Below are 26,162 nucleotides of genomic sequence, written 5' to 3' on the forward strand. Positions count from 1 at the left end.
AACCTAAGCAGAGAGATAAGATGTTAAGTGAAATTTAGAAAGTGATGCAGTAATTAAAATAAAATAAAATCAAACTTCCAGAAATCTGTGATACAGCTGCAGAGCTCTTTAGTGTATTGAAAAGAACATCGTGTTTGGGCTACTTTAAACAAACCCAGATAAATAAATACTTCATACACTGATGGAAAAAAACACAAAACCAAAAGTGCTTTCCTATCATCTGATCAAACCCACTCTCTGTAAGAGAAATCAGAACTTGTGCTCTAAAAAATTGAATGGTCAAGAGGTTTCGATGTTATTGCCATAAGCAGGAGCAGTGAGACTTCAGGGGGACCTTTGCTTCATTAACAAAATCAGCTTTTAGAGAGGCACACGAGAAGAAGAAATGAAAAAACCAGGAGGTGGGAAGGAAAAGGAACCTGTTTTTCCTTGTACTCCTCAGAGCTGGGTTTGTTCTTCCTATCACTGTCAAAGACCCAAAGTTATTCTGCAAACACAGCACAACCTCCCCACAAGACAGCCCAGGCAGGGCTGGCTGGATGCTGATGGCTTTCATTAAAAATAAATAAATAAATAAATAAAAAATCTACTTACTCTTCCCATCCCCTGCATACACCTTTCCATGCAGGATCCCAAAGTAACCTCGTCCTCGCAAGGAGAGGCATCGATTTTTGGGGCTGATAAATGTGTTTAAACAGTCAACATATAAATAACTCCTTACAGCAAGGACCACAGGCAGCCTTCCCCAAGATGCAGAATCCTTAAATTAAAGGTAACAGCAAATTAGCAGCACTTTTATCCCAACCATAGCAGCTGGTGGAGCTGCTCTCTGGGTTTGGGACAGGGTGGGGTGCAATGGGAACTATTTGCATGAAGCCTAATCCTAAAACCACTGCAAACGATGAGAGGGAGCTGGAAAAGGCAACAGGGCTGGGAGAAAATTATAGCTGCTCCTCCAGCTCCCAGCCAGTGTTTATTGTGGAATTTAGAGCTGCAAATGCTGAGCTCTGGAGGAACCTCCAGCAGCACAAAAACAAGGTCAGCTCTCCTCCCTAATACAGGATATTGTGGAATTTCCCAAACCTCCACGTGGGTTTGTCTTGTTCCTCCCCAAAATTCTGATGGAGCCTTGAATCTTGGGTCCAGTTCTGAGCCTCTCACTTCAGGAAGGACAAGAAAAAAAAAATCAAAAAAAAAAAAAAATCAAAGAGTCAGGAGCAGCCAAGCAGCAAATGGATAAATGACAGCAAAGAATGCCCAAGTGTTCCAGGGGGTTCACCAGAAAACAGCTTGGGGTTCCAGAACAGAATAAAACAAAAAGCCCCAACAAAACCAAACCAAAACACTTCCTTCACTGCCAAAATCCGTCACTGCTTTCAAGGCATAAAACAAAGTTCTACCTGTGGGGATTTTTCAGAGGGGCCAGTGCCAGAATTTTTTTTCCAATTTAAATCTGAAACCAAACTACTACCTGAATTTCCACAGACAGGTTTGGTGGGGAGCATTTTTAGCCAAGTTTTTCAGGGAGAAAGTGTGAAAAGTAGAAATTAATGGATGCAAGGAGCCCTTCTCAGCTATATTCTACAAAGTTCACTGTGATGGAGGAAATAATTTGACATAAAGCCTAAATTAAGATTAAGGAATTAAGTATGAAGACAATGGTTATAAATGTGTTTGGCATTAGAGAACCAGCCTAAATAAAAGGACTTCTCTTAAACTTTTATGCAAATTAATTTATCATTACAGTCAGAAATTAATCATGTAATGGAAGGTAACACCAGCATATGGACTGATAAAAGTTCAAACCAACCTCAGAGCAAACACAGGCAATCTGGATGGCATAAGGAGGGAGAAAAGGCAATTTAGCAACCAGCAAGGAGCCTTCACACACAGGAAATAAAAATCAACACTTGAGGGGTCCAAAAGTTGGTTCCAAGGGGTGCTCAGCCCAAGTTCTGGGTTTAACCAACAGCCCTGGTCACCACAGCAGAAATCTTTGCCAGCACAAGTTCCCTGCTAAGGAACTTCACACCCTCAGTACAGACAAAATTTTGCCTTGCAAATAACCAGAAACCAATAATGTCACAGCTCTGATGAACCTGCCAGAGCTCAGACTATTTAAGCCTTTCCCAGCCTGTCTGTGGGTGATGTCTATCCTCCTTTTTTCTTTTTTTCATTTCTAAAGCACAACTCACAAGTGCAAAAAAAAAAAAAAAAAAAAAAAAAAAGGGCAAAAATCCCTACCAGAACAGGGAGTATCCAGAGTTTTTAGACATTGAGCTCCAGGGGGAAAACACTAGAGCACAATTTCATTTCATTCATAGCAAGTTGAGTTTCCATCCAAACATCATCAGTGTATCCTGTGACCTTTGTAGTGCTGCATTTCTCCCTCCTTGCCCCCTCCCTTTTCCAGCTGCACACTTTAAAGTCCTTTACTGGCAAAGCCTTTTGTTCCTATTTCAGCATCCTTCTGCAGCACTGGGTTCCTCCCCATGGAGCTGGGACACACACGGGCACAGCAGCCCAAAGCCTGGTGGGTTACTGGATTCTTTAACTGGGATGAAGCCTCTTCCTCCTTCACCAGATGGAGAGAAAACAGAAAAATTCGGAAGGGTTCCATTCATTAAAGAGACCAAAGCAAAAGCAGGCTCCTTTCCAAAACCACTTCACAGGGATGTTCATTTATTAAATTTCTGAGTGACTGCTTATCAAAAACTGGGTGAAAACCTCCCTGGGCTTGCTCAGGGATCTGCACCTCCACACTCTGCCTTGTCACAGTCACTCATTCACTCAGTCATCCCCTGCACAGATTAAGGAAAATTGAGACTTTTCTTTTTTTTCCCCTCCCAGAAACAATGGCTGTTTATTGCTTATTGTCGTCAGATTTTGACACATTTCAGGCTCATCATCAAAACACGCCCGTGATAATTTGCTCCATGGGTCACAGGTCTGAATTCACATTTGCCAATAACCAAAATAACATATAGGCAAAAAAATTAATAGATAAATATGTAGCTAAAGATAACTTCGACATTGGATTTGCACAATGCTCCATACAGGAAAGCAGCCCTGCCAGAGGGAAGGGATCTCAGCATCTTGGCACATCCAAACAATTCCCTGATTGTGCTTTACAGGCACCTGATACAGCTCTGGCTTCCCAGGAAGGTGGAAGAGCATCAGCTCTGCAGCAAATTTCATTTCCACTCACGGATGGTTATTCACATTGCCACTCATTGCCTCGGGAGGAGTCCACTGTGATTTCCCAGGAAAACACTTGGGACAGCCTCCTCCAGCCCTTCCCAGAGGAACTGGGATGGAAGAAGGAGAATTGTCACATGCCAGGGAGTCCCCAGCAGCCACCAGCTGGCCCTGGTTGCCACAGCCCTGCCCACGCTGAGGAATTACACCTGGTGGATGAGTGGAAGTTTCTTGGCTACATAATCCTAACCCCCCAAAAAAATCCCCGTATTTTAACACGAACAGTGCTAATGCAATGGTGAATAACAGTTTTATTTTCTCCTAGAAGCAGCAGAATCACATAAAATGCATTTTGGTACCAGACACTCAGAGCAGAACAACAAGAGCCTTGCTCCAGGTGAGAGCTTGCATAAGGAAAAGGATGATGTGGAATTTCCCAATTTTCCCCTCCAAAATTCACAAATTTAGAGCATGCCCTACAGTGGGACTGGACTGCTGGCCCAAGACACACTCAGGGATTCATTCCCAGGCAACAACTGCTGTTATTTTAAGTAGGTTCAATCTGCAAGCACTGCCCATCTATAAATTGCATCGTTCCATCCTTCCCTCCCTGCAGGAAAACCATCCAACGACAGCAGTAAAAAAAACAAACCAAAAATCCTTCCCTGCTTGCAAGAAGCCAAGGAGCTCTTCCTGGAAAGTCCTATGATTTAAGGAAAACCAAGAAAAAAACAACCCCAAACCAACATCAGATGTAGCAGGACCAACCAACTCGCCCTGCTGCAGCAGTTCAGGGCTGGAGATTGAAATCCACGCTGGCTCTGGAGTTAATCTGGATATTTGGCTCCTTCTCAAGAGTCAAAAAGCCAGGAGCTGCTCATGTGCCACAGGATAAGGCAGCTCCCCTGGCCTAATTCAGCCCATTTCACAAAAATCAAACACTTACAGACCTAAGAATTTCTGTACCACACTAAGCAGCACCTTCAGAGAAGCTGTGATTAAACTCAAAACAAAACAACTGGGTCAGGAGATTTGGAGTTTTAACAACAGCAAATAGTTACTTTGCTGGTAAAAAAATTACAATATTTTAAATGATTCCAATCCATTTACAGCATCTTCTTGGAAAAACACCAGTTGAGCTTCCTCACTTGCCATCCATACGGTTTCTGACTTCAAACACATGGAGAGTTTCAGTGACCATTATCCAGGGATTTCACAGAAAGAAGGCTCTGTTTTGTCTCCTGGAAAATTGCAATTTGGGAAGAAAAGGGCAGAGAGAAAGCAGAAATGTAGACTTGCCTTTACTGACGAAGGCAAGACCCTTTCTCCCATTTTCTTCCACGCTTTTATCCCACAGTAAATCCCATAACTGTATTTGCTTCCATCGTCTACAAAGCACTGACAGCATTCTAAGAGCACAACACCCGTGATGTTGTAGGAATTCTCAGAGAGAAACCATGAAATCTGTGAAAGTCATACCAAAAAATGAACTAAATAAAGTCGTGAGTAATGAATATCAACTGTGCATGGCACAGAGGAAGCCATTCAAGGGAACATGTGTTTGAACATACTTTCCATCTCAACAAAGGTTCACATTTTTCACTCTTCATAACGACAGCTGAAAAAAAAGTTGACCAGGCAAAGAGATTCTTCCAAGTAAATCCCCAAAATGGCAAAAAAAAAAAAAATAGCAAGGATTTAAAAAAAGAATAAAAGAGGAGTCGAGCTTTTTAACTGACAGGAAAAGGGCAAGATACTAATTTGTAACCTCACCACGAAAGGAAGTCATTTAGAGCTAAGGAAAAATGTCCTGTCCCTTAGCTGGGAGTCAGGGAAAACTGGCTATTACCAGTAAACTTTTTATAGAACCCTACTGGAGTTACACTGGCAAGACCTCCTGCTTTTGGAGGCAAATGCAGCACTTAAGAGGATGGAGTGGTTTGGTCAGCTTTGGTCTCCAGCCTTCCAACACCTGATGAAACTGAAAAAAATAAAAAAAGTGGATTTTGGAGCTGGAGAGGAAAGAAGGCAGACTCTGCATTCCTTCACCTCCTTCCATCCTCATTAATAATCCATTAGCAGGAGTTGGACACAAAAACACAAACTATTGCTGGAACATCAAGGCAGTCTCCCAATGCCCCCTTCCCCCTTTCTGGCACCAAGGCTGCTTGGCTGGTCCAATCCAGCTCCAAAACTCCAGGGATTAGCACTATCAGGAACTGCAGAAAACCAGATGATTCCACAGCAATTCCAGAGCCCTGAGTTTGGAGCAAGTCATTGTTGCAAACAAATGGAATCACTTACAGGCACAGAGCTGTGATTAACTGCAAAAACCCCTTAAAAGGTAGTTTTACATTTTAAATGGGAACGTTAGCAGAGGTCAAGATATCAGAATTCAGGATTATTTCACTCAACCACGCTGGGGTGGGTGGCTGGAAATTCTCTTTACAGGGTGTATTAAAAACTCTGGGAATCCCCACCCAAGTGGTGCAAGGACCAGTCAAGGTGTGCAGTGACCAACCTGGTGACCTGAACAGGTGATGAACACAAGAGAGAAATCAACATTTATGTGTAACATCAACACCACTGGAAAACCCCAAAGTGCACAGGTTCAGCAGTAAAATAAATGACAGTGATTTCAGCTCATTGATCTAAAAATCTAAAGACTATTCTGTAAATAAAACCCTGCAACCACTGAGAGAAATGGCAGTTTTTGGTTCAAATCATCACCAAAAGCATCACAATTCCCTCCCAGCCCCCAAATTACAGCTGCTGACCCCGTCACAGCTACTTCTGCAATCTTTCACATTCAGAAGGGCTGGACCAGTCAGGATTAAAAACTGCCCAGCATCCCTCAGGAAGATGGACCATACAAATGAGATTTCCACAAAGCATTTAAGGCCAAAAAAAATAAATAAAAAAATAAAAAAATCACAATCAGATCAAACACACTCTCAAGATGCTCAGCACAGAGAAGGAAAAGGGACTTATCCGAAATTTATCAGCCATTTTGGGGAGGTTTAAGAATATTTTAGACACTTCAGTAGCCTGAGTGTGATGGCAGCTGGGAGGTTGCCTGAAGTTGTTCTTATCAGGAATCTTCCCTTAGCAAAGACAAACTCAGCCCAGCAACCACGCAGCCACCTCTGGGCTCTGCTTGCTCCTGCTATAAATTACCTCATCCATTTGTCATATTTTTAGCACTTTTTGGGCTGGGCTGCAAGATCTGCAAGAGATGCATTTTAACCTTTGCTAGCGACGACTCAAGGGCAGAAGTGGTTTATGAGCCCTCGCTGTGTAAAAAAATGTCAGTATTAAATTTCTGCAGCTCAAACCATGGAGCTATTTACTGAAGCTTTATACAAACTAATTAAATATAAGGCTCTCGTGGGACACGAGGAGAAAGAAAAGGAGAATTAAGAGATAAATCACTGGATTTTCTTTCCTCAGCAAGTGTACACTCCAATTTAATATATTAAACCAAAAAACACCCTGACAGTGCTTACTTGGGCACAGAGAGGCAGCATCCCAATCTCACACGGAACACACCGCACAGCATAAATTAATTATCTCCGCCTCACCACAACGTGCACAAAGGAATTGGGAGAGACAATCCAGACAAGGGGATGAGCTTGAGATATCAAAGGCTCCATATGGAGCCCACGGAATCTCACTCTGCAGCTTCACAAGGCTGCCAGGCTTTGTGAGCACAAGGCACAGGGAGGCATCACAGCCGACCCCAGGTCGTCCTGGCAGGAGAATTCCGACTGCTCCACACGGATTCACGCTGGAGTTTCCTCAAAAGAGGCGTTCCAAGGAGTCCTGGGGACCCTTCTCCAAGGGCAGGGAGGACAAACCATCAGGGAAAGGCTCGAGGTCAGTGCAGGCGTTGGGGAAAATCAGCGTGTCTGGGGCATTTCTGTGGGTTCATTCCCTCCTGCAGGAGACTGAGCGAACCTCCAGGTGCTGGAGACCATCACTGGGCAATCCAGCACATCCCCTGGTGGTCACTCGGAGGCTCAGAACAAGAACTCAAGGCTGTGTCCAGCCTGGTTCCAGCCACCTCCACCAGAGTGGACAGGTCACCAGGAAGGAGCCCCTTGTTCCCTCCAATGCTCCCTGATTGCTGCATGGTAACTTTGCTTTAAAAAAAAAAAAAAAAGCAAACTTCAATGGCAGAAATTAATTTCATTCAAATGTTTATCTCCCCACACGCGCAAGCCACGGGAAGAGCCAGCTCCAACCCAAAAGAGGCAGAGAAATTGGGAGATAACAAATACCTGAAGTTCATGGTTAGGGGGGAATAGAGAATGTCACTCATCCACAGCCCATCCCTGGAAGTTTCCAAGGCCAGGTTGGAGCAGCCTGGGGTAGTGGAAGGTGTCCCTGCCCATGGGATGAGCTTTAAGGTCCCTCCCAAACCAAACAATTCTGGGATCCTTTGACCTGCTGGCCCTTTTCCAATAAAAAAAAACACCGAGCTCATTCAGCAACAGAAAATCAAAAATTTTGCGTCGCGATGATCTATTAATCAAGCCGTTCTTTAAATGGTTTCTGATTAACCACTTAAGGCTATTAAATTTTTAAACAAAGCTCCATCATTCCATTAGCAATCATTTAAAGTGCTTAAGGAGGTGTTTGTGGATTAAGGGTTTTAAACGAAGCCTCCAAACAAGGCTCCCGGCACTGAGCAAAGCACAAAAAACACTCTAAGTTTCTAAATGCCAGCAAAAAATATCCGAGTTTTCTCATCAGAGGAGCAGATGCCACCTCACAATTCGTGTAGCACGCCAACACGTGATTCATCTCACCCCCACAGCCCCTGCTCCACTTCCCAGCTCAGGGAAAGGATTGCAAACAGACTTAACACCATTTCCATGCTGCTCCCACAACTGAGGGGACAATTTCACCAGGATACCAAAAACTTTCTGTAAGAACCTTGGCATGTTGGGTGATGAGGCAGCACCACCTCACTTGTGGATTCCAGTGGGTTTAGAACCATCTCATCTTGTGATGCACATCCCTGGAATCAGAGCTGAGAGATTCCCCAAGCAATCACATCAGCATCCAGCTCAGAACTGAGCTGGCTGTGGGATGTAAAGCAAGGTTTGTGGTGTTTTAAAATGAACAAAGTCTCCCCCAAAGCTGGCACCTAAAGGCAGGGGGACAACGATTCCCACTGGCAAAGCAGCTCCCAAAAGGTCAAATCTGGGTGGAAAAGGGAAGTTCTCCCTCTGAAATACTCCGGGTTGACAGGGTTGTTACAGGACTTTGGTTTGTTTGCCTGCAAATATAAATAATAATAACCATTTTTTATATATATATATATTTAGAAAATTATTGCTCGCAGCCCATATTTATGACAGGAAGCAAAGCTGCCCTGACACCCTGACATTGTAAATCATCCTTTGAGCAGGACTGTCCTGTGCATTCCTGAGCTGCCTGGTCCCTCTACACCTCCCTCCCAGGAGGGGCAGGAGATGGATCAGCACCTCCTTCCCCACTGGAGAGGGACGAGCATCCCGAGGTGAACTCATCCTGCCCTCTCCACCAATTCAGGAAGGAATTCCCCTTCTCCCAGCTCCTCCTGACCCCTTCACACGCTTCCGGCCTCCTTAACCTCCTGCATCTAACACAGAAATGCTTTATAAGGCCAAAAAAACAAAACAAAACAAAGCAAAAAAAAAAAAAAGTGCCACTACTGCAATCCACTTTTAATTTCCAGATGAATTCACAGCCCCAGAGATGAGCTGAGTTCTGGCAGCAGCAGGGAAGGCTCTTTCCCATTTTCCTGGTCTCTTGTCTGAAAAGGAAGGGAAGGATGGAAGGATTTTTAATTGATGCAGGAGCTGAGAGGTTGAGAGGATGCGCTTTGCTAATTCTAAAGCCTCGCTTCCGTGTTATTCCCAAATATTGTGACTGCCAGCCCGGATCCATCACACGGATTTTGATGGGGTAAATAATGAAAGAACCTACAAGCCTCTAATTTCACACTGACTGCAATTCCCAGTTCCAAAGACAGCTCGAAAACAGGAATAGAAACTTAACCAGTAAAAGAGAAACACGCCCTTCTCCATTTCTAACTTTAAGAACCTCAGTATTAAAAAAAAAAAAAAAATCAAAATAAACTCTTAGCACAGCTTCATATTTGCTCAAATAGGTATTTTTAACATAAGTACCCAAACTGCTTCTGGATGCAGGGAAGGATGTCTTGTAGGAAAACATGTTTTAATGATTTGCAACCAACAAGCAGAACCCCCCTCCCCAGCAGGAGAAATAAATGAGCACCTAATTGCAAAACAGTATCTTAATTGTCAATTTACATGTAGGTTTCCTACTCAGATTTAAATCTGGCTTTTTTTTTTTTTTCAAATCGCATTGATTTAAGTCAATCAACCCTGCCCAAAGGCCATCTTTCCTGCATGCTCTGAGCATACCAAGCAAGTTTTAAGCAATTAGATAAATCACTGAATCTCAGAACTTCCTAGCAGCAATGTAACAAGCCATGCACAAGCCCTAATTATTCTTTTAAATACGTCTTATCCCAAAAACTTCGTAAAAATAAGCAGCTCAGGGGGGCATTTCACTACATTTTATTATTTTTTTTTTTTTTAACCTAGGGCACATGATGGCCTGAAACCCAGCCAGCTGAATTCTGCAGGAGACTTGCATGGTCATTGCAAACCCCAGTGTTTAAATGTGTTTATTATTCCCTTTGATGATGGGAATAACACTGCTTGCACGAGTTTTATTCATCTGTAAGTGTGTTCATTTCTGTGTGTGTACACCCACACCCACACTGCAGCCTCGAGGTGTTACACTCCAGCACAGCAAGGAGAAGAAGCAGGGAATTATTATGGACTCACCCCGAGCAAAATCCTGAATAATGGAAGTTTCTAGCACAAACAGCTTCACAGGGACCCTCGAGCACAGTCCCCCATCAGCAGCAGTGGAAATATGCTCCTCTGACACTGCACAGATTGTTCAAAGATTCCCATGACAGGCAGAGGATTAAAAAGCAGTTCCCTGCCTCTCATATTTCACATGCAAAGCCTTCTCGCCCGAACGGCAAGCAGGAAAAGATGGATCTCCCCGAAACTCAAAAAATGTGGTTATTCCATAATTTTAAAAAAACAACAAAGCCCTAGCTGTGGTATACCTTTAAAAAGGCAACACCAAAGCAGGAACTACCCCGTGGGGACAGACAGCACTGCAAACCCGACCCAGCTTTGTATTCCCAAAAAAGCCCTGCAAATTCCAGGCAATCTGCAAATGATTTCCCTCTTCCCCACCCAAACATGCACTGCAAACTCCTACAATCGCCAGGCAGGCTTGCAGGGAAGGGATGGAAATAAAACCATTCCTTACCTTTAACTTGAGTGTCATATTCAGCTATGATCTCCTTATCCTTTTTGAATTTTGCTGGCGACGTCATGATTTCTTTTCCAAAAAGCTGAATAACCTCGAAAGAGATCCACCAGGACACGAGATATATAAAGGCGATTTTTGCTCCTCTCAGCACGATGCCTTGGCTTGCTGCTCGTCCTTCCCTCCCCCCCCACCCCCCGCCCCGCAAAAAAAAAAAAAAAAAAAGGGGGGGAAAAAAAATTAAAAAAAAAATCAGTCCATGGAGAGAGGGTGTGAGACGGAGCACAGCAGCAGGGAAATGCAGATGTTGAGATCAGCGGATGGAAGAGGCAGCAGTTTTGTCTCCCTGCACCAAATCCTTGAGCAGCAGCATCAGCCTAGCGAGATCCTGCAGCCCCCAAAGGCTCTTCCAGATCCTCAATAGCACAGCCAGGCAGTGCAAGTCCTTCCGCACATGTTTTGTGTGGGTTTGGTTTGCCCTTTTCTTTTTTTCCCCCCCCCTCTCTTCTTTTTTTTATTTATTTATTTAAATGGGCTCAGAGATGATGCAAATCAAATCCCAAACGACAGCAGCAGCAGCAGAGGAGAAGCAGCTTTGGTTTGTTTGCCTGCAAATACAAATAATAATACATATATTTAGAAAATGACCGCTCGCAACCCAAATTTATGACGGGAATTAAAGCTGCCCCGACACCCTGACACTGCGAATCGTGCTTTGAGCAGCAGCAGAGCGAGGTTCCAGCTGCAGCCCGGGCAGGTGACCGAGGGGAGGGAGCACGGCGACAGCGGGGACCGGGACATGGCCTGGGGACAGCGGCTCCTCCGGGAGAACCGGGGGTGCTCCGGGGAGCGAGTCCGGGCAAACGGGGCACGGGCTGGGGAGCAGCGGCTCCTTTGGGATGCGGCTCCCGTGGCAGCTGGGGTTCATTTGGGGTGCAAGCCCCGGGGGAGAACTTGGGGTGAAGGTCCCGGGGGATTCGGGGGCTGTTCGGGGTGCGGCTCCCGGGGGTGCGGGGCTCCTTTGGGGAGCGGCTCCCCGGCCCCGCAGCATCCCCCGCCGGCTGCGGGCTCGGTCCTGCCGAGCCCCGGGCACACCGGGCGCGCCCCCGCCGGGCGGCTCCGCCCGCAGCTTCTCCCTTTTCGTTTTATTTTTTTTTTTTTTTTTCCTTGGAGGGTGATTTAGGGTTTCTTCTAGAGCCCGCTTCGCTGTGCAGGGCGGGACACAACTTTTCCCCCGTCTTTTCTTTTTAATTTGTATTTCAACCCCCCCCCCCCCCCCGGTTTTTTGGGGTTTTTTTGGGGGGTTTTTTGGTTTTTTTTTTTTTTGGGAGGGGGTTCGCGCGGCCGCAGCCCTCCGCGGAAGATGCGCGTAAGGGAGGAAGAAATAAATAAACACGGCACCCGCCGGATCCGCATCCCGCCCGGGAAGAACAATGCGGGCGGCGGGGAGAGGAAGCGGGGGGGGGTCCCGGGGAGGGGGCCGGACTGGGGGGACGCGGCTTGGGGCGCCGGGGAGGCGGCGGAGCCGGCGGCGGAGGGCTGCCCGCGGCCCAGCAGAGGGATGAGCACGGGAGAGCCGGGGGTCGGGCGGCCGGGCGGGGCGATTACCTGGGCGCTGCGGAGCCGCCTCCCGCAGCCGGGCGTCCTCCGGCCGCTGGCGCCCGCCGCCCGGTCTCCCGCACCGGCCCGCCGCCGCCCCGCCCCGCCCAGCGCCTCGACCAATGAGCGCGGAGCTCTGGGAATGAGCGACTGGCGTAGCAACCAATCAGAAGGCGCCGGTCCCAAGATGAGCCCGCCCCCTCTTCCCGCCTCTCGGCGCCCGTGGCACCGCCCCGCCGGACGGAAGCGTGAGTGACAGCAGCTGTGACCAATAGCAGCGAGGAAGCGCGCTCCTTTCCACCAATAGCCGGGCTGCAGGGGCGGTGCCGTTGGTTTTATTCAATGAGGTTGGGCGTGACTTGAGGCGCCCAATGGGAGGGCGCGGCCGGGAATTCAAACTGACAGGTGGGAGCGTGGCCGTTGTCGCCAGATCGGGACCGGGACCGGGATCGGGATCGGGATCGGGATCGGGACCAGGATCGGGATCGGGATCGGGATCGGGATCGGGGTCCCACCCGCCATGTCCTCCAGCGGCTGCACCTTCGAGGACCGGTGCGTGAGCGTGCTGTGCTGCCGGTTCTGCCGGCAGGTGCTGAGCTGGCGGGGCATGCAGGCTGTGCTGCTGGCCGACACCGACACCGATCTCTACTCCACCGACATGCCGCCCTCGGGGTAAGCGCCGGGAATGGGGAAAAGGGTGGGTCCCACCGGGAGAATGGGGTCCTGTCAGCCCCGGGGGACACGGCTGGAGGGTTCTCAGCATCAGCCCAAAACCCGCTGTCACCGGGAGAACACGGTGACATACATCCCGCTGACATTTCACCCCGTCCATACATCTCCAACCCCGGGCAATCCACGGCAGGACAGCAAAAATCGAGGATGTCCCGTGCAGGGCAAATCCAAACTCCGCTTGAAGCCATCCGTAGGGATGGCACAGGCTCGGCAGCCACGGGCAGCTCCTCCCGCTCCTTTCCGAAGGGAAGATTGAAGTTTGAAATAAAGATCCGCAAACAGAACAAACCTGATCTGTCACTGCTGCCGGGACTCTCCCTCAGTTCGGCTCGGTGCTGCTTTCCCATAGCCAGATTTGAATAGTAAGGAAATCAGGTTATGAAATGACATGGTAATGAGAACGAATGGGTTGGAGGGGAGATAAGGAATCAAAGGTTTGGGTTTAAACAGCCCAGCCTCTGAGGTACTGCTCTGTTCCAGAGCTGGGGCTTGGCAGCAGCTGGGGCCATGTCCCCAAGCAAGGTTCTGAAAGTGCCACAATGAGCCCGAGAGCCTCTGAGCACCAAGGCAAGCTCTGCTTTTTTTGGGGCTATTTTGAGAGGATTTTTGATACTCGTGCAGCGTCACGTGTCTTGTTCGAGTTTCCGTATGAGTAGGGCTGAGAGTCAAAAGGAAAACAGAACTGTGGGGAGGTTTAAAGCACCCAGCACCAATGGCAGCATCACGTTGTTGTGACCCGAGCCCGGTGTTGTTGTAACACTGGGGCTGTGGTCACCACAGCTCTAAAACTTCTGCCCGTTTCCTTCCTCCAGAACCGTGGATTTCATCGGAAGCTGCTATTTCACTGAGATCTGCAAGTGCAAACTGAAGAACATCGCCTGTTTGAAGTGGTGAGCGCACAACCGGTGGCACTGACGTGTCCCAGCCCTGTGTCCCCTCCTCGCTGTCACCTCCTGCATGGATGGAGGAGCAGATTGTGTTCCCTGGTGCAAATTTAAGGCTGCTGGGGAAAAACTCAGCCCGCTGCTCCTCGGGCAAGGCTGCCGGGGTATTTCTGTGCGAGTCCCCAGTGGAAATGTTGACAGCGTTGTCAGGAGGCTGAGTCTCCTGAAAGCTTGTGTGCCACCTGCCCCACGAAATGTCTGCCTCAACACTGAGTGGGGCCCCAGCTAGGAGCAGTTCCTCATATTCTAATTAATAGAACATCCTCTTGGCACATCGGGTTGTTGGGAGCAGATGGAACATGCTGTCGTTAAAGTTCTCGGAGTTCTTTTATCCTCCTTCTTAATGCCTGATATTTAAGGGTGAAAACAACAATTCTCTCAATCTGAGAGAATTCTTCCAGCTCCCTAATCAAGAATTTTACCTTTCTCATCTTTGAACACTGGGGTGTTGTGATAGGGACACAATATTTTGGGTTTAGACACAAGTGGAGAAACAGAAATATCAGAGCACATGCAAATGGATTAGTGGTTATTATGGTTTGTATCTAGGAGAGTTGATAAGGGTCAATAATCTGGCCCAGAGAAGCTGTGGCTGCCCCATCTCCATCCCTGAAGTGCCCAAAGCCAGGTTGGAGCACCCTGGGACAGTGGAAGATGTCCCTGCCCCTGGCAGGGGGTGGAATTGGATGAGGTTTAAGGTCCTTTCCCACCCAAACCATTCCATAATTCTCAGTTTCATCACTCCTGCTGCTGGTACCCTCCCCTGCACGGTGCTTGTGTACAGGTGGATTTTGGGTGTGAGGAATTTCTCTGCTGGTTGGAATCACTGGCCTTCCAAAAGAAAACAAATAAAGAAATCCACCAGCATTTGTTGGTATGTAAACTAATCTGGGTTACACAATTTAGGTTACTAAACCCTTCTCTGTGTGCCAAAGATCTAAAACTCAGATATTCTGTAACTCCCAACAGATGTTCCCTAAATATTTAAGATACTCGTTAAAACCCCGTTCCTTTAAGTCTGTCAAAACACAAGCATTACATAATGGCTATTTAATTGGAGCTGGAAAAAGCCACCAAGATCCACCTTTTGCCTTTCCAGTGGGAATGTTGTTGGCTACCATGTGATTTGTCCCTGCAAGCCCTGCCTGCTGTCCTGCAACAACGGCCACCTCTGGATGTTCCACAGCCAGGCAGTGTTTGGCATCAACAGGCTCGACCCTTCTGGTGAGGGACACCTTTGTTTCCTTCCCTTTCCCAAAAATCCTGATTCCCCCATGCTGTGGAGGCATCCCAGTAGCAGAGCGTGTGGAGGGAGGCTGGCACGTGGAGGCACGAGGAAATCTGGAAAACCACTCGAGGGGAGGCAGCTGTGAATGAAGATTTTGGTGTAAATCTCTTTTTACCTCCCCCTCTGTGGACGTAAGTCAGGATTTTCTGCAGCAAGGCCAGCTCCAGGATAAACCCAGGTTTATTTTTAGTTATGGGCTGTCAGGCAGCTGTCCAGGGGCATCTCTTTTTTCTTTTTTGGGTGAGTCACATTGTCACTTTGACCCTCCCTTGAGTCCTCCTGAGCTGGAATTGCAGCTCCTGCATCCTGGTGGGAGGGATGCCAAGTGTCTGGCAGGGTTGGATCCTCAGGAATGCAAAGCTCACTGATAAATCACCAGGGAAACTCCCTGCCCAAACCTTGCAGTGTCACCTGTGCCTCGGATCAATGCTGTTCACAAACAGGGTGTTCACCTATGGCTGCCTGAATTGCTTATTTAAATATTTCCGTGGGCAGGAATTTATCCTCTGAATTGGGCTGATGAAAAATAAACAACAACACTCCCAAGATCACTTTGGAGGAAGATAGAAAATAGGTTTATTTGTCATGAATGTGACTTCCTGGGTTTTGAAAGGATTATTTTCTCTCAAAATAGACAGTTGTGCAACTTAAAAATAAGGTCACAATCCAAAAATATATCTTTTTTCCCCCCCCCCCCCCCCCCCCATTTCTTCATCTCCTTCCCACCAGGTGTGAATGCATTGCTCTGGGGCAACCTGCCAGATCTGGAGGAGAGCACAGAAGACACGTCCTGCACCTCTGAGGAGGAGTACATCAGATAAATGCTACCTGCAGCATCTTCCCTCCACTTGAGGCCTGGCTTTTTGGTCTGCATTTATTTCATTTCACCTGCTGGCCCATCACAGCTGGAAAAACCAAGAAATCTGGAAAAAAAAAAATCCAAAAAAGGATAATTCTTCTTGCTCTTTCCCTGTACCTTCCCTGGACTCCTGAATCTGCCTGGTGTGCATCCCCTGAGCAGACACACCTTGGAAATGCAGACACAAAGTGCATTTACTGAGCTCTATTTTGCTTTTTATTCAAAAGCCTCTACAGCTGATAATACTTTTTTTCTTCTTCCCTGAAGCACTTTTCACAAGAGCAAAACCTCTCAGCTGCTTTCAGTTTTTTTAAAAAAAAACTTCAGGAATAATCAGGGGCAGTTCTGGAAGAGCTCAGACATGGCTCAAAGTTTTGCTGCTCTGGCTCTGATCTGCTCTTTGCAGCTTCTCTGCACCTGGGGCACCCCAGGATGCTCCTGAATGTGCCCTGGGAAGCCTCTTAGAGCCTTTCCATCTTTATTTTTCAATACTTTCAGGATTCTGTCTCCACAGAGATCAAGTTCATGTTCTTTCTCCCCGATAAAACCTAAATTCTGCAGTTTTTTAGTAGAACTTTGAGGCTACACTGGAGTTTTTTCTTCAGGGCAGCAATAAAACCCATCCACTCTCACATATACATATATATATATATATATATATATATATATTTCTCCTCTCCAAATTAAAAATCCGTTATGAAATTGTGACTTTTTAGAGAAAGATAAAAAAAAGAGAGATCGGGTTAAATATTTGGTGTTCAAGCCTAATTTTCCATCCTGAGGTGCACAGACAACCTGGTTCCTGTAAGTAATGAATTCAAAGCTCATTTTTTGAGTTGTTAACAAACCATGATGTTTAATTTCTGAAATAAGTACTGTCCCCTTCAGCTACTCACCTGAAGGCCACCCATAAAAAATTCCAGGTAAAATCACATCAGAGGACACTTTGAAATTTGGATTGGTGCTGAACAAATCACTCTGTAGCCTCTTGTGGTACTTGAAAGGGGTGCAATGAAGACAGATCTGAATTTGTCAGTATTTTTACTGCTCATTATGTATTTCTTAATTAATGGTACTACCTCTTCTGCACTGTTTAAATGTATATTGATGTATATTTGTATGTGTGTTCCTTGTTTTGAATTCCTGTCTTGTGTCTCCCCAGAAAGTAAAAGCTTTGGACTCCAGAGTCATCATAAATATGGATGTGTAATGGTATCAGATAATCAAAACAATGAAATTGCATCTTGCATTAAAAGAGTGGAATAATTATGGTTCTAGTATTAAGAATTTGTTTTAGCCAACCCAAAAATAAAATCACTTTGGGCTGGCAAACCTGACAGTTTCTCAGTCTCAGTTAACCCTTCTGTAACTCAATATCCCAATGTTTGCCAGGTTTCTGTGATCACTGCAGCAACAAGCTGCCAAGGTGACACCTCATTTTTTTTTTCCAGCAGAATTCATGAGCTAAAAATAAATCTGATTGTTTTTGCATAAGCACCACAATAGTTCAAACCTAATTGTGCCTGTTGCCACTCCAGCACTCTGTAACCTTCACCACTGTGAGTCAGCAGGGACAGAGCTCCTCTCCCACAGGGAAGCAGAGGATGAATTCCTCCCCATCAAGTCCATAATTCTGTTTTTCTTCCCCATCTGTACACACAGAACTGGAAGTTCTACCATGAACTCTCTCAAACAGGCCTGTGTAATTAAAGCACTTCACCTCATCAGCTGGAAATTAAGAATGGGGCAGCTTTTAAAGGAGTTCAGTCTTTTCTTGTTGACAATAAAGAGTCTGTAGGTATTATATACAAAGTATGCAAACATCCCCTATTGCCCCAGCTGTCATCAATGTCACCAAGGTAATCAATCTTGTCCAGGGTTGCTCCTTTCTGTCTGAAATTAAAAAATGAAATTAAAAAAAAAATAAAACAAAAAAAAAACTGAGCTGTTTGTGTTAAAGCCACAGCAGCTCATTCACAGAGCCCCAAAGTTTGGGGTTGTGTTTCCAAGGATCACCATGGTTATGGGCAGATTTAACCCCAAACTGGCACAAAACCAGATCAGTATTTCTAGAAACACTCCCAGGTCCTCTACCCTCCCCAAAGCTGTGTTTGAAACCAACAGCTCAGGTCTCTGCTTTGTTTTCTGTCTGGTTTTTGGCACATCAGAGGTGCTGTGGCACAGCCCTGGGATCTGCTGTGGATCACTTGGAAGGGGTGGCTGCAAACCTCTGGTATAAAAACCCAGCAGGACAGAGAGTGGAGACATCCAGGATGGACAGACCAGCAGGATTCCGTGAGGGATCCATGCTCCAGGAGGAGCTGGGCAGATTTCCTTTTCTTGGCAAGGGTTTCCCATGGAAGTTGGATGTGATCTTTGCTGTGCAGCCCCTGAATCACAAGGCTGAAAAACAAGAACCGTGTCCTGAGGCCTTTCCTTCTGCTCATCAAAGCACCCAAGGCACAGAGCAATTAAAGTGCCTCTAATCAGATGAGGGTTCGTTTAGGAGGGACTGAACACCAGGCAAAAGGTCCCAAATTTTAGACTCCAGAGTTTCCTGGCACCAAGAGCTCTGCTGGAGCCCATCCCTCCTGCCCATGGGCTGCATCTCCTGGGCCAGCCCAGACCTCAGCCCAGCAGTTTTTAACATCTTGTGCAACTCAGACTTGTAGGTTCAGGGTCGCAGACTTGTTTGGATGAAAACCCTTGGAGCTGGAATTCCAAAAGGCACTGATGGTCACTAACTTTGATTTTATTTTGGAGTCACAGGGAGCTGTTTGATCACTCTGTTATTGACAGCCAACCATTCTCCTCCCTGCAATGCACAAAGTCAGCTGGAGGGTCAGAGCAAGACAGTGACAAATTGATACCCTTCCATATTAAATAAGACATACTGGGAGAAAAAGCCCATTTAAATCTTCTTCCTTATCCCAGCACAGCCTAAAACCTCATCACAACCTCATATTTATGTGCCACCATTCATCCCAGAGTGCTTTACAATGACAAACAGCAAGGAATTCTGCCACTGAACTGCAGCCAAGTGCAGGCTGCAGAGCAGCTGCCAAGCAAGGCAGAGTGTGGCCAGGGCATCACCCAGGGATGGAGTTCAGAGGGTGGGCACAAAATGGTGCAGGGATAATCCTGGGATGGAGCTCAGAGGGTGATCATCTCCATCAGCACAAACTGCTCCATGATCACCCAGGAATGGAGCTCAGAGGGTGATCATCTCCATCAGCACAAACTGATCCATGATCACCCTGAGATGGAGCTCAGAGGGTGATCATCTCCATCAGCACAAACTGATCCATGATCACCCTGAGATGGAGCTCAGAGGGTGATCATCTCCCCCAGCACAAACTGATCCATGATCACCCAGGGATGGAGCTCAGAGGGTGGGCACAAAATGGTGCAGGGATAATCCTGGGATGGAGCTCAGAGGGTGATCATCTCCATCAGCACAAACTGATCCATGATCACCCAGGGATGGAGCTCAGAGGGTGATCATCTCCCCCAGCACAAACTGATCCATGATCACCCAGGGATGGAGCTCAGAGGGTGATCATCTCCATCAGCACAAACTGATCCATGATCACCCAGGGATGGAGCTCAGAGGGTGATCATCTCCATCAGCACAAACTGATCCATGATCACCCAGGGATGGAGCTCAGAGGGTGATCATCTCCCCCAGCACAAACTGATCCATGATCACCCAGGGATGGAGCTCAGAGGGTGATCATCTCCCTCAGCACAAACTGATCCATGATCACCCAGGGATGGAGCTCAGAGGGTGATCATCTCCCCCAGCACAAACTGATCCATGATCACCCAGGGATGGAGCTCAGAGGGTGATCTTCTCCCCCAGCACAAACTGATCCATGATCACCTGGCCAGGCTCAGCTTTAGACACTCTCCTCTCCCCCAGTCTGGAATGCAGCTCAGCCCCTTCCAGCAGGTGACAGATGAGTCCCCACCCCTGGGACAGAGCCTGCAGCCCAGGGCTTTGACTCTGAGGAAGAACCCAACAGTGAGAGACAGAAATCATTGAGCTATCTTCTATTTTCTGCTCCTGCCTCTGGCCTGCCACGCTTTGGACAGAGTAGTGAGAGGGTCATTTATTAAGGCACCCAATTAGTTTGTAATGGAGGTTGCTGCTGCACGTTTGGTTATGTTTGCAGTGTGTGGTTTCTGAAAGCAGACCCCAAGAAGCAGCCTGTGTGCCCAGTAAACAATCTCTGTGTGCTGTTATTTGGATTTAGGGAGTGTCCCCAGGCCAGCACAGCGCAGCCACCACGGTGCTGCTGCGTAAGGAACTGTGAACACAGGGACTGGGAGGCTCAGGGAGAGCTGCTGTGGGAACAAGGCAGCCAAGGGGGCAAGGAAAGGCACCAGGGACTGCCAGAGAACAGAGGTGAAGCCTCAAGAGGAGACTCCAGAGCTCCAACAGCACAAGAGACAGCGGAGCCGTGCCTGCTCCTGCAGCCGTGGGTCCCTTCTCCCTGTTCCAACAGGAATTTCTGTGAGAACTCAGCTCTTCCAGCACACAGCATCACACAAGGGACCTTGGAAGGGACCTTAAAGATCACCTTAAGCTTGAACCACCTCATACCTAAATCAAGGATCCTTCCATTTGCCAGCACTTTTGGATTTCCACTGCATTGTTAGCTCTTCCTCTTGCTCTAGCAAACACAAAGGATACAGCCTCTAGCAAAATATCTATTAAAAACCTATTTAAAAACCCAGTTTATTCCAAACCTGTGCAGATACATCATTGACAGAGCTGAGCTGTGATTTCAATTCATGTGAGACACAGGAGCAGCCAGAGAGCGAAGCCGCCCTGAGCATCTCTGCTGGAATTAACTCCAAGCTGTTGATGCACCACCCAAAATTCCCTCTTCTCAACAGAGGAAATCTCAACCACGCTGTTCTCCCAAGGAGCAGCAGCATTTCCAAGCAGTTGTTTGGTCAGAGGGACACTCCAGCTGTCTGCAGTGTCTCCTGTCACCTCGCCCGTGTGACACCAGCTCAGCCCACAGAGCTGCACCATTGATTTTCCATTAGAAAGCAGGACTCACATCTTGGACAGCAAAAAGGAGGGGGAGAAAAAACACCAGAAAAACCAAGAGGGAACAAAGCAGGTCGAATAAAACCAACCCAAATCTCTAGTGCCTCACTGCTGATGTCACCTGGGTGCTGCCAGCTCAGGGTGATGCCACATAGGGGAAATGAGCCCCAGAGCTCTCCCCAGCACTTCCATCTGCATGGGGACAGCTTTGTGCAGCCTCACGGAAAGCCAGGCTGAGGAAAAAAAAAAAAAAAAGTCCTGATCTCCTGCATTTCTCTGCCTGCACTTCTTTCCTGGAGGGAAGTGCTAATTAAAACTAAGCTGGGATCGCTGCTCCGTGAGCGCAGCCACGCTGGGATCCTTCCCTGCTGTGCCATGGCAGAAGCTGATTAGTTCATCCCTCTCCAGCATATGGCCTGCTTTGGAAGAGGAAATTTCCACTAAACAGGAGATAACACCACAAATGCAGGTGTGCTGGGGCTCTCACCCCGATTTCCCCAAAGAAAAATTGGTCCTGGTTCTGCTGTGCGTGTCCTGACACAGAGGTGAGTTAAGAAGAGTTAAATTTTAAAGAGATTCACCTGATTTTGCCTCATCATCTGTCTCGCTCTCAGAGCCAACACCAAGCTCCAGTGACAGACTGGCCAGGCAGCAGAGGGTTTTTTTTTGGTTTTTTTTTTTGGGGGGGGGGACATCAAACCACAAGGGGACAAAGCTCCCACCCCTTTTGTCTGCACCTTTTGGGGGGGTTTCACCAGAGCTGTTCCTTCACCACCGATTTGTTTCATTTTAAAAAGCACAGATTTGATCCAGGCTTTGACAGGAAGGAGTCTGCTCTGTGATTCCTGCTATGCTTGCAGAATGCACCCTGGAAGCTCCTTCAGCAAGGCTGGCAAGGGAAGAGAGAGGAGCTCGAGTGGCTCAGGTGAGAGCAGTGCCAGCCCTCCCTGGCCACGCTAAAAACACAGCACAAAAAACACCCAAAACCAGCTGGAGACAGCCCACATGGGATCTATTCCCAAAGCAGGGCTAAGGATGCACCTTCAAACCTCAAATATTCAATCAAAATGCGTGACTCTGCTAAACACATCACCCAGGCCCTTTCAGTTATTAAATTTTTTAATCTCTTTAGAGTTTCGAGCAATTCATTGATTCTCTTGCAGGTGGGCACAGAGCAGTGGATGGGTCCAAAGCTGCAATAATTTTTGCTCCCAGGGTGCTCCCCAAAGCCAACATGATCAGAGAATGATTTGGTTAAAAATGCAGATGGAATGGCACAGTCACAGCTCAGGGGAGGTTGTGAAAGCTCCTGCAGATTCAGTCTCGCATCCACTCATGTTTGATGAGAGCCTAAAATGTTGGGAAAAAATTAAGCAATCTGCTCTTGTGCAAAGCCCACCACAAGACTTCCCACAACGTTGCTCCATTCTTTCTTGGAGCCCAGGTTGGATGTGAATTTTGCTCTGTAAAGTGGGCTCTACCCTGCTTCAAATTTTACCCAGAGCCCGAATTGCTTTCTTTGTAACTAGGAATCTAAAATTCAGATGAATACATTTTTTTCCTCTCTCCTGCTACCATAAGGCAGCACTCCTAAGTGGCAGGAAGCCTTTATTCAGCAGAATATGTCCAATTTTTAATTCCAGTCCTTATGGGAAATCAAAATTTAAAAACTGCTTAAAAGCAGCTGGCACTGGCCTTGATAAGAACCCTTTTTACTTTATTAACTGGATCGAATTTTGCTTTGATACAAACATGCCAGTGATGCATGGGCCTGAATTGCTGCTTTCCTTTTGCACCCCCCCGACAGCACAAAACCCTTCTCAGCAAACTGAGCTGCAAGTCAGCCACAACCCCCCCAGGATTTCATATCCAGCAGCTTTTGGAGAGCATCAGGTGCTCTGACAACACCTCCTGCAGCACTGGAACCTCATCCTGCTCCTGCCACTGATGGTTTTGGCATTAATTGCAGTGGGCTCTGAGGGCTTAGGCACTGGAGGTGTCCCTGGCCATGGCAGGGATGGGGTGAGATGATTTTTGAGGTCTTTTCAAACCCAAAACCATCCTGGGATTCTCCAGCTCACCGTCTGAGCAGGACACCTGCACCTATCCAAGGTAGGAGGAGGGTGAAGCACCCAAAAAGGGGTTGGGGGAGCAGCAAACCCACACCTGTGCACATTCCATGGGGATCCTGGAGGGTCCTGGACATTCCAGCTCCAGCTCTCAGCACGGGAGCTGCCTCCAGGCCACGGAATCAGAGACAGCAGCATTGTGCTCAAGGAATCTGCGTCAGGAATGATAACGGGAAACCCAGCTGCATTCAGAACTTCAGCCAATTGTGAGGACAGCAAGGGTCCCCAGCAGAGCACAGGGGGCTTAATTCTCTGCTAGCAGTGAAATAAAGACAGCAGGGAAAGCAGGAGCTCGCTGTGGATGGGGACAGAGAAAGGGACACTGATATTTCAAGGCATTCACCTTTAGGTTGTAAGCAGCTTATCTCAGGCTCTTACATATGTGGTCTCCTTGGGAACGGAGTCAGACAATAAATCAGATGTGCCAGCGTTTATCAGAACTTTCAACCAGCCAAAAACATCAGCTCCCCTCTGAATGCCAAATGGGTTTTGCAGGAGGCAGGGCCAAGCCTGGAGTCACTCCTGAGGCACGCAGTGGGGTCAGACACACCAGATTAAACTCCACATGAGAAACTCCACTGGAAAGCTCCAAATAATGCTCACATTGCTGCTCCTCATCGCTCCGTCCTCCTGCAGCCACGGGCTCTGTCAGAACCTTCAGAAAAAGGCAAAAAAAAGAACAAAATCAAGCTGGCATTTTGTGGGCACGGTTGCTGCACACATCAGGGCAGCATCTGGATATCGTGCCCAGTCAGCCACAAAAATAAGGCAAGCCACTCTTCTCGTAGTCTGGGGTATGGAAGAGATTATTCTTGTCTTAGTCTGAACAGGGAGGGAGGGAAAAAAAGCAATGTATGGGTAGAGTGGTGGTGGGAATAAAAGCAGCTTGAGGAAAGTCAGCAAGATCAGTGCATGAATATTCTGAAAGCGCAGAAATCCTGCCAGACATGGAGGGGGGGAAATCCAGACATTTCACATGTCAGGAATGAAACCATCCCCACCAAACCTCATTTTTAAACTGGTGGAGATTTCCCAACCGGTTCCAAACTGTATTGCTGCTTTTGTGTGACCATAAGAAGTGATGGCAGGAATTGCGGGGACAAAGAGCTCAGGCTCACTCACAGGAAAAAGCAACAGCACAGACACCAGTGAGTCCCATTTATCGCAAAATCCCGGCCCTGGAGGCAGCAGACAGGGGTGGTGGAGTCGGGCTGGGAGCAGAGCCAAGGTCTGGGCACAGCTTCACTCGTGGTCCAGCAGAGGGAAATGTCACCTTTTCCCAAGAGGAAAAGTCACCCTTTCCCCTGAACGCTGTGTCCCTCCACTACTATTCCCATTCCCATTCCCTGTGTCCCCCTATTCCCATTCTTGTTCCCTTTCCCATTCTCTTTCCCCATTCCCCATTCCCTTTCCCCTTCCCTATTCCCATTCCCCGTTCCCATCCCCATTCCCCATTCCCGTTCCTCATTCCCGTTCCTCATTCCCGTTCCCATCCCCGTTTCTCATTCCCCATTCCCGTTTCCCATTCCCCATTCCCCGTTCCTCGTTCCTCATTCCCATTCCCATCCCCGTTTCTCATTCCCCATCCCCATTCCCGTTTCCCATTCCCCATTCCCCAATTCCCATTTCCCCATTCCCATTCCATTCCCCATTCTCCATTCCCCATTCTCCATTCCCCATTTCCCATTCCCACTTTTCCATTCCCATTTTTCCATTCCCCATTCCCATTTTCCCATCCCCCATTTCCCATTCCCCATTATTTCCCATTCCCCATTCCCATTTCCCCATTCCCCATTCCCATTCCCATTCCATTCCCCATTTCCCATTCCGATTTTCCCATTCCCCATTATTTCCCATTCCCATTTCCCATTCCCCATTCCCCATTTCCCCATTCCCATTTCCCCATTCCCATTTTCCCTTTCCCATTTTCCCTTTCCCCATTCCCCATTATTTCCCATTCCCATTTTCCCATTCCCCATTCCTATTCTCATTCCCATTCCCATTCCATTCCCCATTTCCCATTCCCATTTCCCCATTCCCCATTATTTCCCATTCCCATTTCCCCATTCCCATTTCCCCATTCCCATTTTCCCTTTCCCATTCCCATTTCCCCATTCCCCATTATTTCCCATTCCCCATTATTTCCCATTCCCCCATTCCCCATTCCCATTTCCCCATTCCCCATTCCCATTCCATTCCCCATTTCCCATTCCGATTTTCCCATTCCCCATTATTTCCCATTCCCGTTTCCCATTCCCCATTTCCCCATTCCCATTTCCCCATTCCCATTATTTCCCATTCCCATTTCCCCATTCCCTTTCCCATTCCCATTCCCAGCCGGACCCGCAGCGCCCCCTCCCGGCCCTGCGGGGCAGCGGCACAGCCTCATTAGAGCCGCCTTTAATTGCATTTTTTGCTTTGTTTCCCTTCATTTCCGCCGGGTTTTGTTTGGTTTGGGGGGCAGATGTTTTTTCCTACGAGGTGTGGTACAAACAGGGCCAGGTTCCACATTCCAGGTGGATTTCTGCACAAAGCACAGCCCCGGTCTCTGACATTCTCCTGCCAGGCAGTCAGGGCAGAGTTTGGGATTTCCATCTCCCCCTTTCTCGGTGAATTGCAGCTCAAACCCTTCTGAGGTTGCTCCCCCTTAGCGAACTAGAAAATCAGAAGGAAAATAATCGGCAGAGCACCAGAAATGGATCATTTAAAGCCTTTGCTGCAGCTCTCTGGTTGGTATTTTCACTGGGTTTATGAAGCTTTGTGGGGTTCCTTTTGAACTTTGTGGCTGTGGAAAATCCTTCACCAAAGCAGATTTTAAATGAAGTGCCATTATCTGTCCATCATTGGCCAAACTGGGACAAGCCCTGGAGAAACTAATCTCTAGAATTTGGCTTCCCATTGGCAAAGCTCTGCTCTTGGCATTTGTGCTGGAGCTCAGTGGATGCTCGCAGTCCTGTTTTCCTGCAGAAGTGGAGAATATGTC

At 47.6% G+C, this 26,162-nt stretch overlaps 2 protein-coding genes across 5 annotated transcripts in view; one reads left to right on the forward strand and one right to left on the reverse strand.

Moving 5' to 3' along the window:
- SRGAP2 (SLIT-ROBO Rho GTPase activating protein 2) overlaps positions 1-10,702 on the reverse strand; it is an 89,895-nt gene extending 79,193 nt beyond the window's left edge. For all 4 annotated transcript variants that reach the window (XM_062509736.1, XM_062509737.1, XM_062509735.1 and 1 more), the window contains exon 1: positions 10,567-10,702. In XM_062509736.1, the coding sequence (XP_062365720.1) occupies positions 10,567-10,633 (67 nt within the window). In that variant the 5' untranslated portion in view covers positions 10,634-10,702. The remainder of the gene's footprint in view (positions 1-10,566) is intronic.
- Positions 10,703-12,685: 1,983 nt separating this feature from the next.
- FAM72A (family with sequence similarity 72 member A) lies at positions 12,686-16,346 on the forward strand. Its single transcript, XM_062509600.1, has 4 exons — positions 12,686-12,837; positions 13,710-13,787; positions 14,941-15,065; positions 15,859-16,346. The coding sequence occupies exons 1-4, from the start codon at positions 12,686-12,688 to the stop codon at positions 15,948-15,950; spliced, it is 447 nt and encodes a 148-aa protein (XP_062365584.1). The 3' UTR covers positions 15,951-16,346.
- Positions 16,347-26,162: the final 9,816 nt, after the last annotated feature.

This window comes from Cinclus cinclus, chromosome 27 (genome assembly GCF_963662255.1).
Source record: "Cinclus cinclus chromosome 27, bCinCin1.1, whole genome shotgun sequence".
Taxonomy (NCBI): domain Eukaryota; kingdom Metazoa; phylum Chordata; class Aves; order Passeriformes; family Cinclidae; genus Cinclus; species Cinclus cinclus.